Consider the following 21,180-nt stretch of genomic DNA (forward strand, 5'->3'; position numbering starts at 1 on the left):
GCCTGTTGTGAGAACTTCGAAGAAGTGGACCAGTGAAGCTGCAGAGGACCTGAAGGCGTGTTTGGACTGTACTGACTGGGATGTTTTCAGGACTGCTACCAACAGTCTGGATGAGTACACAGAGGCTGTGACTTCATATATCAGCTTCTGTGAGGACTGCTGTGTACCAACTCGGACCAGGGTGAGTTACAACAACGACAAACCCTGGTTCACAGCAAGACTGCGACAGCTGAGGTTGGAAAAGGAAGAGGCGTTTAAGAGTGGCAACAGAGCAGAGTTTAAGGAAGCCAAGTACAAGTTTAGCAAGGCGGTGAGGGAAGCTAAACGACTGTACTCAGAGAGACTACAAGACCAGTTCTCCTCCAACGACTCTGCTTCTGTGTGGAGGGGGCTCAGGCAGATCACCAACTACAAGCCAAGAGCCCCCAACTCTGCTAACGACCGACGCCTCGCCAACAGCCTCAACGACTTCTACTGTCGCTTTGAAAGACAATGGGACAGTCCTGACACCATCCCCCACACCATCACCCACCAGCTCCAGCCCAACAGCCCCAACCCCCTCATCACACCTGGGGCTGAACTCTCACACCTCCTACCACCACAGCTGCCCCCCACAGCGCCCCCCACTCCTCCAGCATCGACACCTCTGTCTGTCCTTGAAAGAGATGTGAACAGACTCTTCAAGAGACAAAACCCGCGTAAAGCTGCTGGACCAGACTCCATCTCCCCATCCTGCCTGAAGCGCTGCGCCGATCAGCTGTCTCCGGTGTTCACGGACATCTTCAACACCTCACTGGAGACATGCCACGTGCCAGCCTGCTTCAAGGCCTCCACCATCATCCCCGTCCCCAAAAAACCAGGGCCCACAGGATTAAATGACTACAGACCCGTCGCCCTGACCTCTGTGGTCATGAAATCATTTGAACGCCTGGTCCTGTCCCACCTCAAATCCATCACAGACTCTCTGCTGGACCCCCTGCAGTTCGCCTACAGAGCCAACAGGTCTGTAGACGACGCCGTCAACCTGGCTCTACACTTCATCCTCCAGCACCTGGACTCCGCAGGATCCTATGCCAGGATCCTGTTTGTGGACTTCAGCTCTGCCTTCAACACCATCGTCCCGGCTCTTCTTCAGGACAAGCTCTCCCAGCTCAACGTGCCTGACCCCACCTGCAGGTGGATCACAGATTTCCTGTCTGACAGGAAGCAGCACGTGAAGCTGGGGAAACACGTCTCAGACTCGCGGACGATCAGCACCGGCTCCCCTCAAGGCTGCGTTCTTTCTCCACTACTCTTCTCCCTGTACACCAACAGCTGCACCTCCAGTCACCAGTCCGTCAAGCTCCTGAAGTTCGCGGACGACACCACCCTCATCGGACTCATCTCTGGAGAGGATGAGTCTGCCTACAGGTGGGAGATTGACCACCTGGTGACCTGGTGCAACAGCAACAACCTGGAGCTTAACGCTTCAAAGACAGTGGAGATGGTTGTTGACTTTAGGAAGAGCGCAGCCCCACCCGCCCCCATCACCCTGTGTGACTCTCCAGTGGACACTGTGGAGTCCTTCCGTTTCCTGGGCTCCATCATCAGCCAGGACCTCCGGTGGGAGCTGAACATCAGCTCCCTCATCAAGAAAGCCCAACAGAGGATGTACTTCCTGAGGCAGCTGAGGAAGTTTAACCTGCCACAAACAATGCTGGTTCACTTCTACACTGCCATCATAGAGTCCATCCTCACCTCCTCCATCACCGTCTGGTACGCTGCTGCCTCCACCAAGGACAGACGCAGACTGCAGCGTATCATCCGCTCTGCAGAGAGGGTGATCGGCTGCAACCTCCCATCTCTTCAGGACCTGTACTCCTCCAGGACCCTGAGGAGAGCAGGGAAGATCGCTGCCGACCCCTCCCACCCCGGACACCATCTGTTCGACCCCCTCCCCTCTGGCAGAAGGCTGCGGTCCATCAGGACCAAAACCTCCCGCCACAAAAACAGTTTCTTCCCCTCTGCAGTCAACCTGACAAACTCTCACTGACACCCCCCCGAACACTACCACAAGCTATACAAGCTATACGTTATATTAACGTACATCACCCCTGTCCCCACTGCGTTACATTAACGCACCCACCCTCTACTGGACACTTTATCTGGACACTTTACTTTACTTTATTCTGGTCACTGCACTGTTGTTATTTATCTTATCTTATTTTTATTTTATTCTTATTGTTATTTTAGCTTTTATATTCTACTTATTTGTTATCAAAACAATAGCACCTTCAGACCACAGCAAATTCCTTGTAATGTATGTTACTTGGCAATAAACAGTTTCTGATTCTGATTCTGATTCTGATTCTGAAGGAGAGCAGAGAAGATGTCCAGTTAGTAACATTAATGGGATGAGAATGAGTCCAGATGGAGAGGGAGAGGAGGAGAGAGGAGCTCAGTGCATCATGGGAAGTCTCTCTCAGTCTAGGCCTATAGCAGCATAAACAGGGGCTGGTTCAGGGCTCACCTGAGCCAGACCTAAGTATAATCTTTATCAAAGAGGACTGAAGAAACATTCATTAGTTTAAAGCTGGGCAGTTATGAATTACTGAATCCAGAGTGGATCAGTTGTCTTTAAGGCTGTCACCTCTGTAACTCTTCAGCTGTGTGAATAAAGTGTGAGGTTCAGTCAGAGTTCATGACGGCAGGCAGGAAAGTGAGAAATGAAAGATAAGAATCAGTTCCACAGTCTGATATCTGCTGCGCTGCAGAGCCGAATGTTTCTGTCTCCTTGAGGCTGTCGAGTCTCAACGTGTCAAATCTCTCCAACTGTTATTAAGAAACATCCGTCTGACAGCAGAACGGCTCTGCTGGAAGCATCAGAGTGAGACCTCTTCACTCTACAACCAGCTCTTATATCATCTGAACCACTCTAAATCTTCATCACACCCCGAGTGAGGTCAACAGCTCCAAGGACACCTGAACACAACACGCTGCATCAAATAGGAACCCCCAAGAACACCTGAACACAACACACTACATCAAATAGGACAGCCCAGAGGACACCTGAACACAACACGCTGCTTCAAATAGGATAGCACCGAGGACACCTGAACACAACACGCTGCATCAAATAGGACAGCTCCGAGGACACCTGAACACAACACACTGCATCAAATAGGACAGCACAGAGGACACCTGAACACAACATGCTGCACCCTAACCCAAGGAGTACTCCTAATGTGCTCGTAGAGGAAAACATTTAGGAGCACAGTGAGAAAGAGTTTATTAACAAACAAGGTAGTGGATATAGTATAGTATATAGACACCCGGCACTAAGCTTTTTAAAACATTGAAACAGCTTTTGAAAACACTGATCACTCAGAAAACTCTGATTGGTGCATTGTGGAATGTGGGACTTTTGAACTAGGGACAGATACACCAACACCACCCACTTTATCTAAACAAGACAGGATTACTCTATTTAGTAAAATAGAACAAGGGGCACATGTTGCTGGCTAGAAGGAGCAAGTGCACAATGGCACTGACATCCTGGCTAAATCTCTATCTTTCCACGGCAGATGCACTATCTACAACCCGGATGATTAACTAGTATACATTAGTGTATTAGTATAATACTATAACATTAGATAAAAAACATGTTAATAATATGAATATATTAATTATATAATGTATAATGTATATAATTTGATATGATAGTATACTATATGCCTATAGCCTATCACTAGCATGATATTAATAAGCACAGAGGACACCTGAACACAACACGCTGCATTTACTCCCCAAATCTCTGCAACTAGTCCCCAGACCTTATAAGATAGTCCTCAGACCTATACAACTAGTCCCCAGATCTTGGAAGATAGTCCTCAGACCTGTACAACTAGTCCCTAGACCTCAGAAGATATTCCTCAGACTTGTACAATTAATCCCCAGATCTTGGAAGATAGTCCTCAGACCTGTACAACTAGTCCCCAAACCTGTGTAGCAGACCTCCCACACCACCCCCCTTCTCTGTTCACTCCACTGATTCCCTGTCGCAGCGTACATCCAGTTCAAGCCTCTGGTACTGGCCTACAGGGCAGTGAAAGGAACCACTCCTTCCTGTCTACAAGTCGAGGTCAAACCCTACACTCCTTGTCTGTCTCTAGACGATCTGCTACCCCATTGCTTATCTCAGTCAAACTCTTCTCAGTTCTGGTCCCAGAACTGGAATGAAGTCCCCTTTGAACAAAAGAATCTCTCAAATGAATCTAAAAAACTGCTGGCAGATAACAACTCTACACTTCATGAAAATTAGAGGCATCATTCTTATGTAAGCTAACATGAAGTTAGGGATGCTGAAAGAAGGCGACCCAGGTGTGTCCTTCAGGTGAGTCCCGGTGTCAGTCCAGGTGTTCAGTCAGTGTGTGGCTGCAGGGTGTTTTCTCTGGGAGTATCTGCAGTGTGTTGGCAGCTCTTCAGCCTCTAACACACTGTCTGATTTATGTCTCCATGTTGGACCACATTTAGACCATTAGTGTAATTCTAGCAGCCGGAGCCAAGCAGTGGATCAATATTTGTAATTGAGTGGGAGATAATTAGTTGGTTTCTATTACCACAACAAGCAAGAAATAGACTTTCACTTTTCAGTACATTGAAGACATGTTGAAGTGACAAAACCTTTTAAAGGTGTGTTCAAAACCAACATGGACAACCCATAAAGAATAAGACAACAGTACAACCAACATATATCTTTATCATTTTCATTTAATTCAGACACTGATCACCTGTAAAGAAGAATATAAGAATTTATATTTATCCATTTGGAGCACAAACTAGTTTCAGACGTGGTGTGAAAACACTAACTAAAGCACCGGAATTATGTATGCAAAGGTGTATGTATAAAAAAAAAATACAAAACAGTAGTAAGCATCATACTGTTTAATATAATATGGTAGATAAGTGTCTTGTAACATCACTGTAGTTTAGTTTACATTTCAAGCTGTTTTCATGACCACATGTGGTTTGAATGTTGAACCAGTTTTAATGGTGAACCAGTTTAAATGGTGAACCACTATAAAACCAGTGCAACTCTGTCAGGGTCAGATGTTTAGTAACAGGAAGTATCTCGAGGATGTTTTGTGATATCACACATATCTGACTGTCCTCATTTATCTCCTCGTCTCCGTCTCTTTGTATATTATTCATGGCGCGTCGTTTTGGCAACCGGAGCATCGTTTCATTGACCTGCTCAGATGTTAATGCAGGGGGTGTGTCCTCAGCCTTCAGCCCTGTTTGTGTCTCTTCACATTTACATTTGAGTCTGTCAGCTTGGTCCTCAGAGACTGTTAATGAGGCAGCAGGTGGAGGGTCAGTGTCCTGCTGATGTGTCCTTGAGCAGGAGACAGCTGCTGACAGAGTTTGACCTCACAGCTACAGGAAATGTCTGGAAGATGCTGTTACACTAAATACAGAGATGTTTGTACACTCGTCCAACTGGTCCAGAACATCTCAACAATTATCAGTCCGCTTGTCCTGAAATGTCCTGGGTTTTTTCCTATCAGCCTTTACTGGTATGACACACTTCTGGTCCTGCTTTTTAAGAGGTAAAAGGTTTTATAATGTCTTAACCTCATACTCTAAATGTATCAGAGCTTCAGAGGAGTCCTGACCTCTGATGAGCTGCAGGTCAGATGTTCTGGGAACACTTGAAGACTTAAAGCTTGTTTATGGTTTGAACAAATAATGTATATTTGAGAATGAACCTCTGATTCTGTCGGAACAGCACACTTCAAGAGTAATAAATCGAACCTCATAAAGATAATGTTCAGTCAGGTAAAACACAGTCATGTCCCGCTGGCTGAATATCACCTGCATGAAGGATCATGCAATTTAATTAATTAATTTAATTTAATCACACACCATTAAGATCACATCACATCAAATCTCATGAAGTTTAGCTTTCATCACTTACAAATAAGTCAAATATTCAGTTTATACCTGTGATCACCTGTTGTTGGAAGAGAAGCGAGAAACTGTTTTTCATTGGTAGCTACTAAATGAATCAACAGTAACATTGATTAAGCTACCCTTATTATGTTCACAAACTGTAGCTGCAACCTGAAAATGAGATGAGCAGCAGAAAAAATCTCCTTCCTGTTCTACAGAGAATTAACTCTTAACATGACCTTTCCTCTAGCGCCACCCTCAAGACGAACTTTAGATATTTAGTTCTATGGATGCTAGCAGGAGATCAGACTTGTTATTATTTTTGGGCTCAAAGTCTTTCGTTTATTTTGAAATTAGTCAACATCTTTCTTTTATTTTGACATTGGGCTCAAAATCTTTCTTTCATTTTGAAATTGGGCTTGAAATATTTTGTTCTTTTAGTGCAAAATTAAACAGTTTGTTCCCGTTTCTGTCAGTCTGACAGATCAACTCAGAGGTTGGTTTTTATATTTCAACATGAAAGTTTCTCTCTCTCTTTACCTGTGAGGTCACCTGGCGGTCATTTCCCCCCTCTTTTTTATTTTCTTACCCTCCTCATCACCTCCCAGGGGTCTCTGCAGCTTGATGTTTTATTCAGCTGCTCAGTTACAGAAACATCAGCTCACTGGAAGATAAAGACACAGATTCTCCAACAACACAGCACAGTGATGTGTGTGATTGCTTCCCCTGAGCAAGGCACTAACACTGTCAGGGCTGAGGGTTTGACTCCCTGAGCTCAGCATTAAATATTAACTTCATATCAGTAATGACATACACATTTAGTATAGTATTAATTAATAATAGTATTCAATATCATTTTGTGAATATTTTTTTTAGAATAAATGTTGATTAGGTTAATCTTGTGTTATAAATGACGAAACATCAGATATTCAGTGTAGATGTGTGATTGGCTTAAGTTATTGATCTGATACTGGGAGATTTTCCTTTAATGTGAGTTGATCAGCTGATCATGTACTGTACATCCATCTGACTGTGTGTTTGAACTGTACAAACACACAGTCATGACCTACAGTTACAGAGTGATGTTTCTTTTCCTCGCAAATGGTCTTTGGCTGGCACAGTCGATGCCTCGCAGAAAGTAACTACAAAAATAATGGCATTGGCCGTGCGCATTCAAAGAAAAACTAACAATTGTCTCTAAAATAAATTGAAATTGACAAAAGTATTTGTTCCCCACAATTCTTTATTTCACTGTTAGTAGTACCATAACTTTGAACTTAACATATCCTTTTATATCATTAAAGAAACAGAAATGACAGAAATGATAAATTATTGATACCCTAGATTTAATATCTGGCAGCAGAACCTTTGGAGAAAATAACGCTTCCTGTAGACTCTCAGATTTGAAGGGTGCCTTCTTCCAACTGCTGTTTTCAGATCTCTCCACAGGTGTTCAATGGGACTTAGATCTGGACTCCTTCCTGGCCACTTAAGAACATTACAGTATTTTCTTTTGCACCATTCCTGGGTGCTTTTTGATGTATGTTTTGGGTCATTGTCCTGATGAAGGACCTGTGGCCTTCAACGGAGATGCAGCTTTGTGACACTGGGTGGAACATTGTGATCCAAAATACCGTGGTTGTTGGTGGACTGTTGGTGCAGTGTTAATTTATTTGATTTTAACTTTATTTTATTTTCTGGAAACAGTTTATGCAATTTACCAAAAACCTCATTTGTCCACAGGACATTTTCCCAGAAGGATTTTGGCTTATTCAGGTGTGTTTTGTCAAACTCCAGCCGGGCTGTCTTTCTCAGCAGTGGGGTCCTCCTGGGTCTCCTACCACAGAACCCCCTTTCATTGAGTTGGCAACGGATGGTGCGAGTTGAAACGGTTGTAACTTGTGAGTGAAGGTCAGCTTGAATCCATTTTGCAGTTGTCCGAGGCCCTCTCTGCACTATACGAACAATCCTTTGCTGCAATCTTTGGTCAACTTTTGTTTTGCATCCTCTTCCAGGGAGGTTAGCTACAGTACCATGGACCTTAAACTTCTTGATAACATTGCACATGGTGTACAGGAACATCAAGGTCTCTGGAGATTTGAAGACTTGTAGCCTTGAGATTGTCCATGCTTGACTACGATCTTCTGTCTGACCTTAGACAATTCTCTGCTTTTTGTCTTTTGTCCATGCTCAGTGTGGTACACGCAGTGACACAAAAAAGGCAGAATGAGAATGACTTTGCAATTTCACAATGTTCTGGAAGAAATGGCGTGTTATTTGACAGAAATGCAAGGGTTAGAGTCAGGTAAGTAAACTCTACGAGGTGCTTCACAGAAAATACAAAACCATGAAATACAACAGGTAATTCAGGGAGAGTCCAAAGAAAATATAAACAATTTGAAACCATCGGAGAAAGAGTTATAAGAAGGTTATGAAGATGCCAGTTAATACAGGAGGGTTTCTAAACTGTGGCGCTGCCTTGGCAGATCTGATTCTGAGTGCTTTCTACCTGGAAACATTCAGGACGTTCCTTTTCATATACAACAAGCGGAAGAAAAGGTTCAGTACGAGATTGTTTTTCTTTGTTAACTTCAGAGTTTGATGATTCATGGAATTTTTCTGACAGTGAACTCAATTCAAAATGGAACCGACTATCAGACCAAAAGCAGGTGTCTGGTAGACTTCAATACACTGGCTTTAATGACAGCAGATTATCTCCAGCAGGATATGAAGGGTTAAACTCCTCACTGCTGCAGCTGAGAGTAAAAAACATCCAGACACACCTGATCAGGCTTCAGTCGTCTGTTTGATGGTTTGCTCTGTTAGACTGATTTGACCTGTTTCTTTCAGTATGTAAATGAACAGCCTCCTTTTTAATTATCACGTTTGTTAGTGGATTCGTCAATAAGTGTGATGCAGCTCTCTTAGTCATTGTTGCAAATAACTTCCTGCTCCTCGAGTCGCTTGTCATCTTAAATTGATCCTTGAGGTAATCTGAGGGAAATTAATTTGAAAGGTCCCCAGAGAGGAAGTTGGAGTGACAACAGGCCAAGGCTTTGAGCTGCAGGCGGAAAACCTCCCTCAGGAGAAAAAACACTCGAGTCAGTTTGTATTGTTGAGGGATTTGAGTGTTTTCTGTGAGGATTGAAGGTTGTTGCTCTCTGAGCATCAGTAAAACGACTCCCACATGTTGTGATTTGGCTCTTTTGTTGGCGTGAAATGAGTCTGGCAGAGCGTCACCTCGTCAGCTCAGCTGCTGATGTACTGATTGAAGGCAGAGCAGAGACCCGCTCTGTCTTTGTGGCTTCCTTCTGATAAGCTGGAAATCAAGAGTTGTTTATGTTGAAAGAATGAAAATGTTTTTTACAGAGATTCAGTAGCTGAGCACACTAAAGCTTCTGCTGCTGCAGGTTCCTTTGTTTGGTCTAAAATGGTCACACATTTATTCACATCTAATCTTCTGAACATCACAACACTTGATGTTGTTTTCTTGTTTGTGTGGATTTAAAGCTTCTGAGTGAAAGCCTCCTTGAAACAGGTTGCTCACATGTTGTCATGGACACAATTTCAATTATAAATGTAGAGATTTCAGAAACAACAAGGAAAAGGAATACTATTACATTCTTTTTAACAACATAAACAACAGTCAGTCTGTTCTGGATCAGCCAAGAAGTCAGATGCCGACTGATCGCACATTGATTGAGAAAGTATTGATGATGAGCTGCAGTAAAAACAGTTTGTGTCTGCTCTTAGTGAAACATGTAACATACACCTGACAACGAGGTGGAACTCAAGACAAGAACTCCAATCTCTGCGGTCCAACAGTCTACCTCGACCTCTGACTTTCGCTGTTTGGTACAAAAATGAAAGACAAACAAAACACTGAACGAATGTAATCCAGACAGGTGGAAAGGTTGCAAGTTCAAACTGTTGTTGTTGTTTTAAGTGCATTTGTACTAAGGTTTTGCTTTGTGTTGGACCTGACCTGTGGTCCAGACATATCCACCATGTCATTCAGTCACTACCCAGAGACCAGGACCAGAGATCAACTGCTGAATCTGGAGCTTCACCTCCAGGATAAGCTCCCTCAGAGTCCAATTCTGACTGGTCAACAAGAACTCCTTCAGAAACTTGCAGGATGGAAACCAGAATTTTCCTTCAGAGAACAGACAGAGAGGGTCAGAGCTGCTTAAATATTTTACTGACAAATCAGAAGTAGAGCAGCTTTAATATTTTACTGTGAAATCCTTTAAAAGAACTTGAAGAACTTACTGAAGATCATGTCCAGTTTGTGATGTTTGAGCAGTCTGTTGTTCTGTGAGGCAGTCTGATTATATAGTCTTAATAATTTTTATCGTGGGGTTTGGGTAATGCTGTTTGTTTCCTAATTTTAATTCTATTTTAGCGACACTTTGCAGCAACTAAACTCCACTGATCACGATGTTCACTTTGCCCAGTCTCTATACGAATGGGTGGGATGACCTGAGCCCGTCCTATAGAGCCGACAGAGCTTGGGAACCATTAATCTAATTGACACAGTAATAATTTTTATAATTTTTGATCATATTGATATTTTATAAATGTGGATCTTTTCTTTGCTTCTGTGGTAGTTTTTTGCAGTTTTCATAACAAGTGATGAGCAATTGCCCTTAATTTTACAGAATACACTATTTAAAACAAAAAAATGATTTTAGTTAAAATACGTTAGTTGCAGCTCTAATGATTGATCTTGTGGCGTGTAAGAACTAACAGCAGCAGATGAGATTCAAATAAATACATAAAAGTATATTTTCCTTTTTAGTGTAAAGTTTAAATTCAAACTATTGAGTTTATTTTGAGTTCCTTCAGGTTTTTGTGGGTTTCTCCAGTTTGGTCTGTCAGACTTGTGATGTGATGAAAGTTTGATGGTCAGTTTTTCACTCGGCCCTCAGCTCGTCTCCTCGTGTCGCTGCTGAAATGTTCAGCTGAATACCAACTAAGCTTGCATTGACTGAAGATGAAGAATCATCAGTTCACAGATGAAGGATGTTTCTGTCAGTATGTAGGATGTAGAAAGAGGATATTGGTCAAAACCTGCAGTATCAATAACATTTCATCAAGTGGAAGTCGCAGAAATAGACATACATATAGCAAAAAACAAACACAACAAGCTCGACAAGGTAAACAAACATTAAACTAATGTACAGCTATACATATAGAAACTGTATATATGTATACATATATATATAGACAGATAGACGTAGAGACACAGCCTGACATATATATATATATATGTCTGTCTGTGTCTCTACGTCTATCTGTCTCTCTCTCTATGTCTTTCTCTCCAACCCAACCGGTCAAAGCAGATGACCGCCCACCTAGAGTCTGGTTCTGCTCAAGGTTTCTGCCTCTTAAAAGGACGTTTTTCCTTGCCACTGTCGCCAAAGTGCTTGCTAATGGTGGGAACTGTTGGGTCTCTGTAATAACATTATAAAGAATCGGTCTAGACCTGTTCTATTTGTAAAGTGTCATGAGATGACTTTTGTTGTGATTTGGCGCTATATAAATGAAATTGATACTTTGATTGATACTTGCCACCTGGCCTAACAACCCTGCCACACCCATCTTCTAACTCTGCCTTCATTTTGATCTCAGCTACACACCTGTAAAGTTTCATGACTGCATCTTGCACGAATACCAGTGACACAATTGCGTTGACAAAATCTGTTCACAGACAGACAAATAAACACCACACACAGACTCACAAGGTTAATAACAATACCAGCCTCTTCTTGTCGACGCTGGTAACCAGACAGTGACGGATGTGCTGGGAGCACACTGAATAATGGCGGTGTAAAATTGGATCATCAGCCCTTAGGCAGGTTGAACTTCCCGAGCAGGCGCAGGAAGTCAATCCTCTGCTGGGCCCTCTTGATGTTGGAGTCTATTTGGGCTAACCTCGAAACTTCTACCATTACCATTGTAATTGACGTCCAAATCAATATTCAAATGCCATGTTTTTTTTTTATTATTTATTATGGCGGAATTTAACAGACGGGTTTCCTGAGGTGCAGTTGTTGATGTAGAGGTCGAAGAGTAATGGGGAGAGCACACACCCCCGGGGGCGCCAGTGCTGGTTGTAGGGTGTGAAGGATGTCTGGGATGACGGTGATGAACGTCGAGCAGAAGTCCACAAACAGGACCCTTGCATATGTTCCTGGAGAGTTCAGGTGTTGCAGGATGTAGTGCAGTCCTGTACTACTACTGTGCCCTGTAGGCAAACTGCAGGGGGTCCAGGGGGCTGTGATGTCCTTCAGGGGGAAATGGAAATGATGTACGCGTTTATGAGCATATAGAGTGGAGAAGTGAGATCCAATCACAAGTTGGTGCCAAGTGTGCACAGACGTACTTGGATTTGTCCACTTGTGATCGGATCACCTAGGACGTATGTTAATACCAAGTATAAACAGGGCCACTGATAGGGTTGTTGGCTGTATAGCTGTTTTTTTAGCTTTTCAGTGTAGCTCCTCTTTGCTACTCTGATCTGTACTCTGCACTGTAGCTATAGTTACAGCTAGCTGGCTAACCTCATCTTGCTAACTCTGTTGCTAGAAAAATTATATCTTAGTGGATCTGTTAGTTGGCTAGCTTGCCAAATTACCTCACCAGCTAACGTCATCCATGATACTAACTCAACTCAGATCAACTTTATTTATATAGAACTTTTCATGCAAACATGCTGTGCTTCACATAACAAGATTAAAACAACACAGACAAAAAGTAATAACCCTAACCCTAACAACAATAGATGCTATTTGCAAGATTGAAAATTACAACAATAAAACAATAAAATGTTGAACATCAATGAAAAGCAAAAAAATAAAACAACATTACATAAGGGTTAGGGTTAGCCCCAGAATTTACATTACTCCAAATTAAAAGCTAGGTTAAAAAGATTGGTCTTTAATTTCCATTTGAAAATACAGAGAGTGCTTGCTATTCTAATGTCCAGAGGCAGTGACTTCCACAGCATAAAAACAGACTCACTCACCGGTACACATAAGGAACATTTAAAAGAAAAGCCGTGGAGGACCTTAGTGATCTGGCTGGAACATAAAATGAGAGAAGATCTCTGATGTAGGGAGGAGCAAGCTCATTTAAAGCTTTATAAACAAGTAAAGGAATTTCCATATCTTCTGGTGATGACCAACTTTAGAGAGAAACGTGAGAAAATGCTAATGTTTCACTCTGGAATCTCAGAGCGGCTTGACAACAATAAATGTGAAGTGTTGTGGTTCAAAGGAAAATGTGTTGGTTTAAACGAAACACCTGAGTGGTGGTTGATCAGAGAAAGTGAGTGTGATCCAGATGGCCATCTGGCCGTCAAACTGAAGAACAAGTCTGATCCATCTGTCCAATCAGAGCTCAGAGAGCCTTGATGCAGCGTTCAGATGATTCACAGTATGTTTGTAGAGGACTGACAGTAATGGACCAATCAGAGATCAGCAGTCTGGTTCAAAAGTTGAAGAGTCCCATAAAAGAATAAAGTGAAGGTTGGCTGCAGCTTTTAGAGGAGAGTTTTAATGTTTCAGAGCCTGAAACATTAACTTTGTTATGAAACATAAACACAATGAAAGAGGAGGACGGGAAGTGATGTAATATGATCTGAGCTGGACATCAGAACAGATTATTAAACTGAAGCTAGAGTGTCTACTGAGACTAAAAACACAAACAAGAAATAAAGACTTTGTTTTATTATAATTTAAACCAGTACAGTTAGAACTAGGGATGTTAATAATTAACCGTTAACTGACCAATTTTGACCAATTAATACTTCTCAGTTAAACAGTTAAAAAAAAAAATATTGATGTTGATGTTGTTCCTGGGAGACTACTCCAGCCCCCTTCATCAAGCTAATGACCCAGAGGCTGAGGGGGACACCTGTATGAGAGACAGTCCCCCCTCATTGGACCTTGGATCCACTTGACTGGTGGAAAAGTATTCAGACGTTCTTCCCAAGGCTGACCGCTCATGAGGCGCTGTCTCTGTGTTCCCCGGATGTCGGCACCATCTGAGCACGTATTCTCCACCGCAGGTCTCACAGTCAAAAGACTGCTCACTAGACTAACCCCCCAGCATGTCAACATGTTGCTATTTCTGAATCAGAATCAGAAGAATCAGAAACTGTAAATGTAAGTTTGTCAGGTTGACTGCAGAGGGGAAGAAACTGTTTTTGTGGCGGAAGGTTTTGGTCCTGATGGACTGCAGCCTCCTGCCAGAGGGGAGGGGGTCGAACAGATGGTGTCCGGGGTGGGAGGGGTTAGCAGCGATCTTCCCTGCTCTCCTCAGGGTCCTGGAGGAGTACAGGTCCTGAAGAGATGGGAGGTTGCAGCCGATCACCCTCTCTGCAGAGCGGATGATACGCTGCAGTCTGCATCTGTCCTTGGTGGAGGCAGCAGCGTACCAGACAGTGATGGAGGAGGTGAGGATGGACTCTATGATGGCAGTGTAGAAGTGAACCAGCATTGTTTGTGGCAGGTTAAACTTCCTCAGCTGCCTCAGGAAGTACATCCTCTGTTGGGCTTTCTTGATGAGGGAGCTGATGTTCAGCTCCCACCGGAGGTCCTGGCTGATGATGGAGCCCAGGAAACGGAAGGGCTCCACAGTGTCCACTGGAAAGTCACACAGGGTGATGGGGGCGGGTGGGGCTGCGCTCTTCCTGAAGTCTACAACCATCTCCACTGTCTTTGAAGCGTTAAGCTCCAGGTTGTTGCTGTTGCACCAGGTCACCAGATAGTCAATCTCCCACCTGTAGGCAGACTCATCCTCTCCAGAGATGAGTCCGATGAGGGTGGTGTCGTCCGCGAACTTCAGGAGCTTGACGGACTGGTGACTGGAGGTGCAGCTGTTGGTGTACAGGGAGAAGAGTAGAGGAGAAAGAACACGGCCTTGAGGGGAGCCGGTGCTGATCTTCCACGAGTCTGAGACGTGTTTCCCCAGCTTTTGTTAACATGTCTGCAGCTTTTTTTTAGTCTGTTACAAAAGTCTGGCTACTGTTTGCTAGGCTATTTGTTTTAATAAGCTATATATACAGTAGGGTCCAAAAGTCTGAGACCACCAGTCAAGATTCTTCTATTTTGCATTTGTTTTGAATAATAACAAATGATAATATCAGCTTAACAATTTGAGTGAAAAGTTGAATCTTTGAAAAATGTACAGGAATTTCAGAGAATCTTAGTATTTCTTCAATGTGTGTCAGCCTACGAAGCGTGTCTCTGTTGTTTTTGTTTGTGCTGCGACTGCACATATAAAATAAACCCTTATGAACAAAAAACATTTGTAATAGGCCTATTGGTCATTTGTTAATTGATCACAGACATTCATCCATTCTAAATAGTACATTTTAATCTTGTCAGTTAACGGTTAATGATCTTGTGGTTTTTTTGATAGCGTTAAAGTCTTAAAGTGGCCTCATTGCCTTGAAACATGATGGTCCCATTGTGATAAACATTTACAGTGAGAGGTGGGCTGTGCCTGTCCACATCTTCAGTGACTATCTGTCTCCCACTGTATGCTCACTCTTTTGATGGTCACAGTGAGCACAGATAGCATCATGCCAGGCATCAGTACTGTCTGTGTACAGTAATAATTAGTTATGACCAGTCTCTCTTCTGTGTGTCGGAGCCTCTGGGTTTTTTGTGTTTATAAGCTTTGCACTTTTGTTGGGTAGTTAATGACAAGGGGGCACAGTTTTCCCATGATATTTTGCAGCATTGTATCGTTCATGATGGCTCCTTAACGTCTTTCTGCTGTTTAGCGCAGGGCTAGCCTTTGTATATCTAGAGGTAAAACTTAAAATAAGAGTTTTGTGGATATGAAGGTACTTACCTTATTACTCTACAGCTTCACTTGAGTGAGAGGAAGACTGCTAGAGTTTGGTATCTTTAATCCTTTAGTTTGGAGTTTTTTTGTCCTTTGCTTAGCGTAGCATAGCGTTGCCTTTCCTCTCCTCTTCTGTGTGATTAGCTGTCATGTTAGCCAAATTAGCTTCTCTGTGTCTCTTTACTTTTTTTCTTGTCTTCTATGATCCTTTTCTTTGTGATTTTCTTCAAAATTTTTGTCCCCTCGCTGGTTTCTTCTCTTTTATGTTTGATTTTCAAGGGTTTTCTATAGGTTTATCTCAGTTTAAAACTATTTAATTTGTCATTTCTGACCTCTCTGTGAATCTCTCTCACTTTGAGGTTATTTCAGGTTACAAATTGAAGAAATTCTTCCTCTTTTTGATCTCCTCAGCCTCATTCAGCTGATGTCACAGGTCAGCTGACAGCTCATTGGTCTGTATATGTGCAGCTGCAGGAAGTTAAAGAGGAGAAGATTTACTGTCCAACAGGAGACACAAACAATCTCAGTATCTCAGTAACTGAATCTCTTTTGGACATTTGAAGATGTCATGCTGGCCAGTTTGTTTACATTTTGTGCACTAAATGAATGATCAATTTATCGAAGGAATAAGAAGCAGATTGAACAATAATGAAAATAATGATTAGTTGCAACTGAAACAGTTCTGAAAGTATTCTGAAACAGCAGGTGTTTGAGTTCTGTAATTCTCCACCGACAGAAACATCTTCTCTACTGTCGATTAAAAAACATATCTGAGGCTTTAAACTGTTCTGACCTGCACTGATTTACAGGACAGATGAATTCTGGTTGTTATAGTTCATGGTACCAGAGACATAAACCACAGTCATGATACCTGGAGTCCTCTGACCTAACTTCCTGCCTGTGTGTTCAGGTCCGGTGACGAACGCTGTCATCATGGCGGCTCCTGCTAACATGTTCCTGCCTGACAGTCGGCCTGCCATCCCTCTGCCGCGCTTCAGCCGACACCTGCATGCCTCGGAGGGCGATGGTGGAGAATCGGGAGAGGTGTGTGTCCGACTTGGACTCTACACACAGGTGAGTCAGCATGTGAAATGTGGATGGAGAGATGTGAGGCAAAGATACTGAGTCACAACACACAGACATGAAACACATGTTGAATCATTCAGTGTGACTTACACTTGCAGAAGAGATCATTATCTCTGATGTCCACCCAGAATAAACCTCCAGAAATCCACTTAGACATCAGAGAAAAGAGACGCTGCAGAACTTGCCTGAGAATCATCATGTTTTAAAGTTTCCTTCAGTATCACAGTGATCCAGTGATAGTTGTCTGTACATCCATGAGTACACTGCAAACAGGAGCTGAGTCAGTTACTTTAATGGAAACAGTTTGAAATGTTAACAAATATTGACTTTGCTCCTTCATGTATCATTTGAAACTAAGACAACAGAAAGAAACAATCATTCATAATATTTATATTAAAGGTACTATATGTAACACTTCACATGTATTAATCTCTTTTTATTGCCAACGTGTGAACGGATTGTGACATAAAATAGGACCCTCCCAACTTTCTTGGTTGCCTATAACAGCCTGTGGACTGATTTCTATGTAAAGGACTCGGGACAAATTTACCGGGAAAATCCAAAGGATGTGACGTTATGAGCATTCCTGTGTGCTTAGCCTCACTTCAGCTCCATGTTCAGCTCCCCTACAGCACAAACAGTGTGCAACACTAGCTAACGTTAGCTTAGAAATGGGGTCTGCTAACGTCAACAAATGTCCATGTAGCTTGCTTGCCAACATGGACGAATTGCTTTCTAGCTAACGTAGCAAAATTCTGTATTGAAAAATAACGTCAGCTAATTCATTCAGACTGTGGATCTGTTAGTTAGCTAGCTTGCTGCACACACACCTGTGCGAATATATCAGCAATTGCAGGTTGTTGAGCTGATTGTGGCCGGCTGGATATTTTTAACATATATAACGCCCAACCCTAGTGTATAACTAACGACTGATTTCTACTAGCCACGAGTGTTGCCAGGCAGGGGGGGACAACTGGCTAACTGTAACCTGAGCTTCAAATTAGCTTGAAAATCTTTATTTTCTTCTTATATTCTGAATTAGAATCCAAGAATTTAATTTTCATGTTTTCCTTTATTCTCAAATTACAAATTACAGTCAAGATATTTTTTTTATTTTGAAATGAGACTCAAAAGGCTTTGTTTTATTTAGAAATTTGACTTAAAATGTTTCTTTTATTTTGAAATTGGACTGCAGATCTTAACATTTCTTTTATTTTGAAATGTTCTTCCTGTGTATTCAGCAGGAGGAGGAGACCTACCTGCAAAAAGCTGATAGGCTGAACTCTTTGATGAACGCTGTGACTGACAAGGTGAGAGGGGGCGGGGCTTCAGATGTCTACCAGGTATTACCTTACCTGTGTGTGAAGTCTCTTCCTGTTTGTTTTCTTTAAATCCTCAAACATTCACACAATAGAACACAAAATAGTCGAACATGTAGTCTACTGTCTTCTAACAATCCCACAATGCAATGTGTCAGTTTGTTACACAGAGGACAGCTCACATGTGTTAGTCAGAGGTCAAAGGTCAGAGGTCAGTGAGCCTGTAAGCAATGAAACTAAATGTCACAGTCAAAAATAAAAAAAATGTCACAAAAAGCCTGAAGAGATGAGACTGACTACATTTTATAATTACTGATTGGTTATCAGTTATCAGCAGGTTTAAAATTATTGATTAGTTATCAGTTATCAACTGACTTAAGGATTTGTTAAATAATTAAAAAAACAAACAGAAACCTTCACAATCTTTGACGTTAATATTTTATTGAATGGAGATAAATATGTGAAATATTCCTTTAATCTTGAACCCTCTGACTGGGTGGGGCCAGTTTATGTGTTTTGTTGACAGCTGAGTCAGCAACAAACCTGTTGATAAAGATTTAAATCTCAGCAGCAACTGAACTTAAGATATTTTACTTTGAAATAATTCACATGGACCATTTTAAAGTAAAATATTTTACATTATAAATTCAGTGGTAAGTACATTTCAACATTAGATATTCAGTTTCTGCTAAGATTTAAATCTTTATGGTCATTATTTACATATTAAACATTTATCTGCAGATGTTTGAGGGTCTATGAGGAGTATAAACTTACACTCAGCTAAAATGACGAACAGTAATGTATTAAATACAAATCCTCTGTTTTCGTCCTGTGGATAACCGGCCAATCAGAGACTCTGTGACATCACATCCGGATGTTTACTGTAGTGTGTATCAGAAACTGGACCAACAGAGAGAATGGGACCAGTTCAACCAGTTTAACCAGTCTGATAGTGCGTATTTATAATAATCTGTGTGTGTGCTGTGTTTCAGTCGGTGTTTGGTGATGGTGAGAACACAAAGGTTCGAGTCGCAGAGCTCGAAGAGGAAGTTCAGACTCTGAAGAAAGTCAACAAAGATCTGTACGACTTCTCCAGCCAGCTGCTCACCAAACCCACATAGACACACATGTACACATACACATTGTACACGCATAGACACACATGTACACACTGTACACATATGTACACTGTACACACATAGACACACATGTACACACAGATACACACATATAAGCACAGTCTCTCACACTGTGATGATTTTTGTTAGAAAATTAAAGTCTTTTGTTTTTGTAGAACTTCCTGTCTGCTGTGTTTGTTGTTGCTAACCTTTAACCCTCAGGGGGTTTGAACCTGCGACTCTGCTGTTACACTCTGTTACCAACAGAGACTCATCAACTGTAACTCACCACTAACTGACCAGAGTGTTAACTACCCACATTATAATTATATAGAGTCAAATCATAACAGAAGTTGTCTCACCTCAGGGCACTTTTCATAGAGCAGGTCTGGACTGGACTCTAATATTATAGCACTGAAGAAACTTTAATCCAAGTCTACCTGTTGTGTGGGCCTCACCTCGGTCTCAACTTGTGTATAAATTGGACTTTGGACAGCTTTTTCTTCAGTCATTTAAGGAACTAGTGAGGCCCAGAGCTCAGAGGACTGTCTATACTCATAGAACCTGGAGTTACAGTAGTGACTAATGCTCTATATCATATAGTCTTCACCCTCTAAGGCTGTCAGTAGTGGGATAAAGTTTACTACAACATTACTCTAGAATATTCTTATGGCGCCAATAAAACCTGCCTGTACAGGTGTGAATTATGTTTGTAAAATCCTGGTGTCACCTGACAGCAGGTTTATGTAAGCAGAAAATATATTTGTCTGAAAAACAGTTTCACCAACATGTCTGACGTCTCAGAACACAGTGAAGACATAAAGAGAGGATCAATCTTCTAATTATCAACTAATTATTAAACTGATCAGATTGAACACATGAATCACTGATTATCCATGTCAGAGAAAAATCAGGATGTCCTCAGTGAGAGGGCTGCTGGGTAATGAGTCTGAGGAGGCGGAGGAAGAAGGTTCAGCTGGCAGCTGCTGTCATGAGGAGGGGAAATAATATCAGGTATGAATATAATCATCCAAACAAATGAGGGGAGAGACGGAATTGAGGAAGAAAAATAAACCCCACAGTCTGCATGTTACATAACATACAGCTATTACAGTAACGTGTTAAATATAACACAAATATTACAGTACTATTGTGTGATATATAACACAACTGCAGCTAGCAGGCATGTGCAGTACAGCAGAGTACAGATCATCAGGTCAGGTATCTGCCAGGTATCTCATTCTGTCACTCTTCATCACAATAACTCCCTTTTAGCAGGAAACACAACTGGCAGCTCTGCATGGATCTTACCTTGCACCTTGACATTTACGGTCACGTCTCTACTGTCCACACACAAATCTACACCTGCAAGCTATTTACTGAAATAGGTAAAATACTCATCCAATGCTGTAATATTAAAAACATTTTTTAATTTAAGTATTTGAGATCTCAGGCTTCAAATGTATCTTTGTCATTTTTACATATCTCCATGTAAGACATAGTTTCAGTGCTCAGAGACCATTTCTTATTATCAATATTATAATAATTCTTCTTGTTATAAACTCATATGTGTACTTTGTTTGAGTGTCTGTGAGTGTGAGCTCAAATTGTTGCAGCTTCCTGAACAGACGAGCAACTCGATGCCTTTCCTTAAATGTCACTGGACTGTTTTTACAATTCACAATTCACAGCCTTGACTGCACAGGAGTATGAAATCAGAGAGGAGGAGGAAGAAGGGGGAGGTTTTGGGGGGTATGTTGGGTCAGTGCAAATCTGCCTGCAGTCAGGTGAGGATGATTCCACTGGAAGAGGAAGATCAGAGGCAGGAAGGTCTGGAAATGCCAGAACGGCATCAGAGGAGCTTT

The 21,180-nt window shown here is 42.0% G+C and overlaps 1 protein-coding gene across 2 annotated transcripts in view; it reads left to right on the forward strand.

Moving 5' to 3' along the window:
* The window catches only part of wdr18 (WD repeat domain 18), a 40,270-nt gene extending 20,801 nt beyond the window's left edge, over nt 1-19,469 (forward strand). The window contains exons 8-10 of one of the 2 annotated variants that reach the window (XM_070909281.1): nt 16,703-16,866; nt 18,120-18,188; nt 19,190-19,469. In XM_070909281.1, coding sequence (XP_070765382.1) covers nt 16,703-16,866; nt 18,120-18,188; nt 19,190-19,318 — 362 coding nt within the window. In that variant the 3' untranslated portion in view covers nt 19,319-19,469. The remainder of the gene's footprint in view (nt 1-16,702; nt 16,867-18,119; nt 18,189-19,189) is intronic. The other variant, XM_070909280.1, reaches the window with a different exon arrangement.
* Nucleotides 19,470-21,180: the final 1,711 nt, after the last annotated feature.

Source organism: Enoplosus armatus, chromosome 7 (assembly GCF_043641665.1).
Source record: "Enoplosus armatus isolate fEnoArm2 chromosome 7, fEnoArm2.hap1, whole genome shotgun sequence".
Taxonomy (NCBI): Eukaryota; Metazoa; Chordata; class Actinopteri; order Centrarchiformes; family Enoplosidae; genus Enoplosus; species Enoplosus armatus.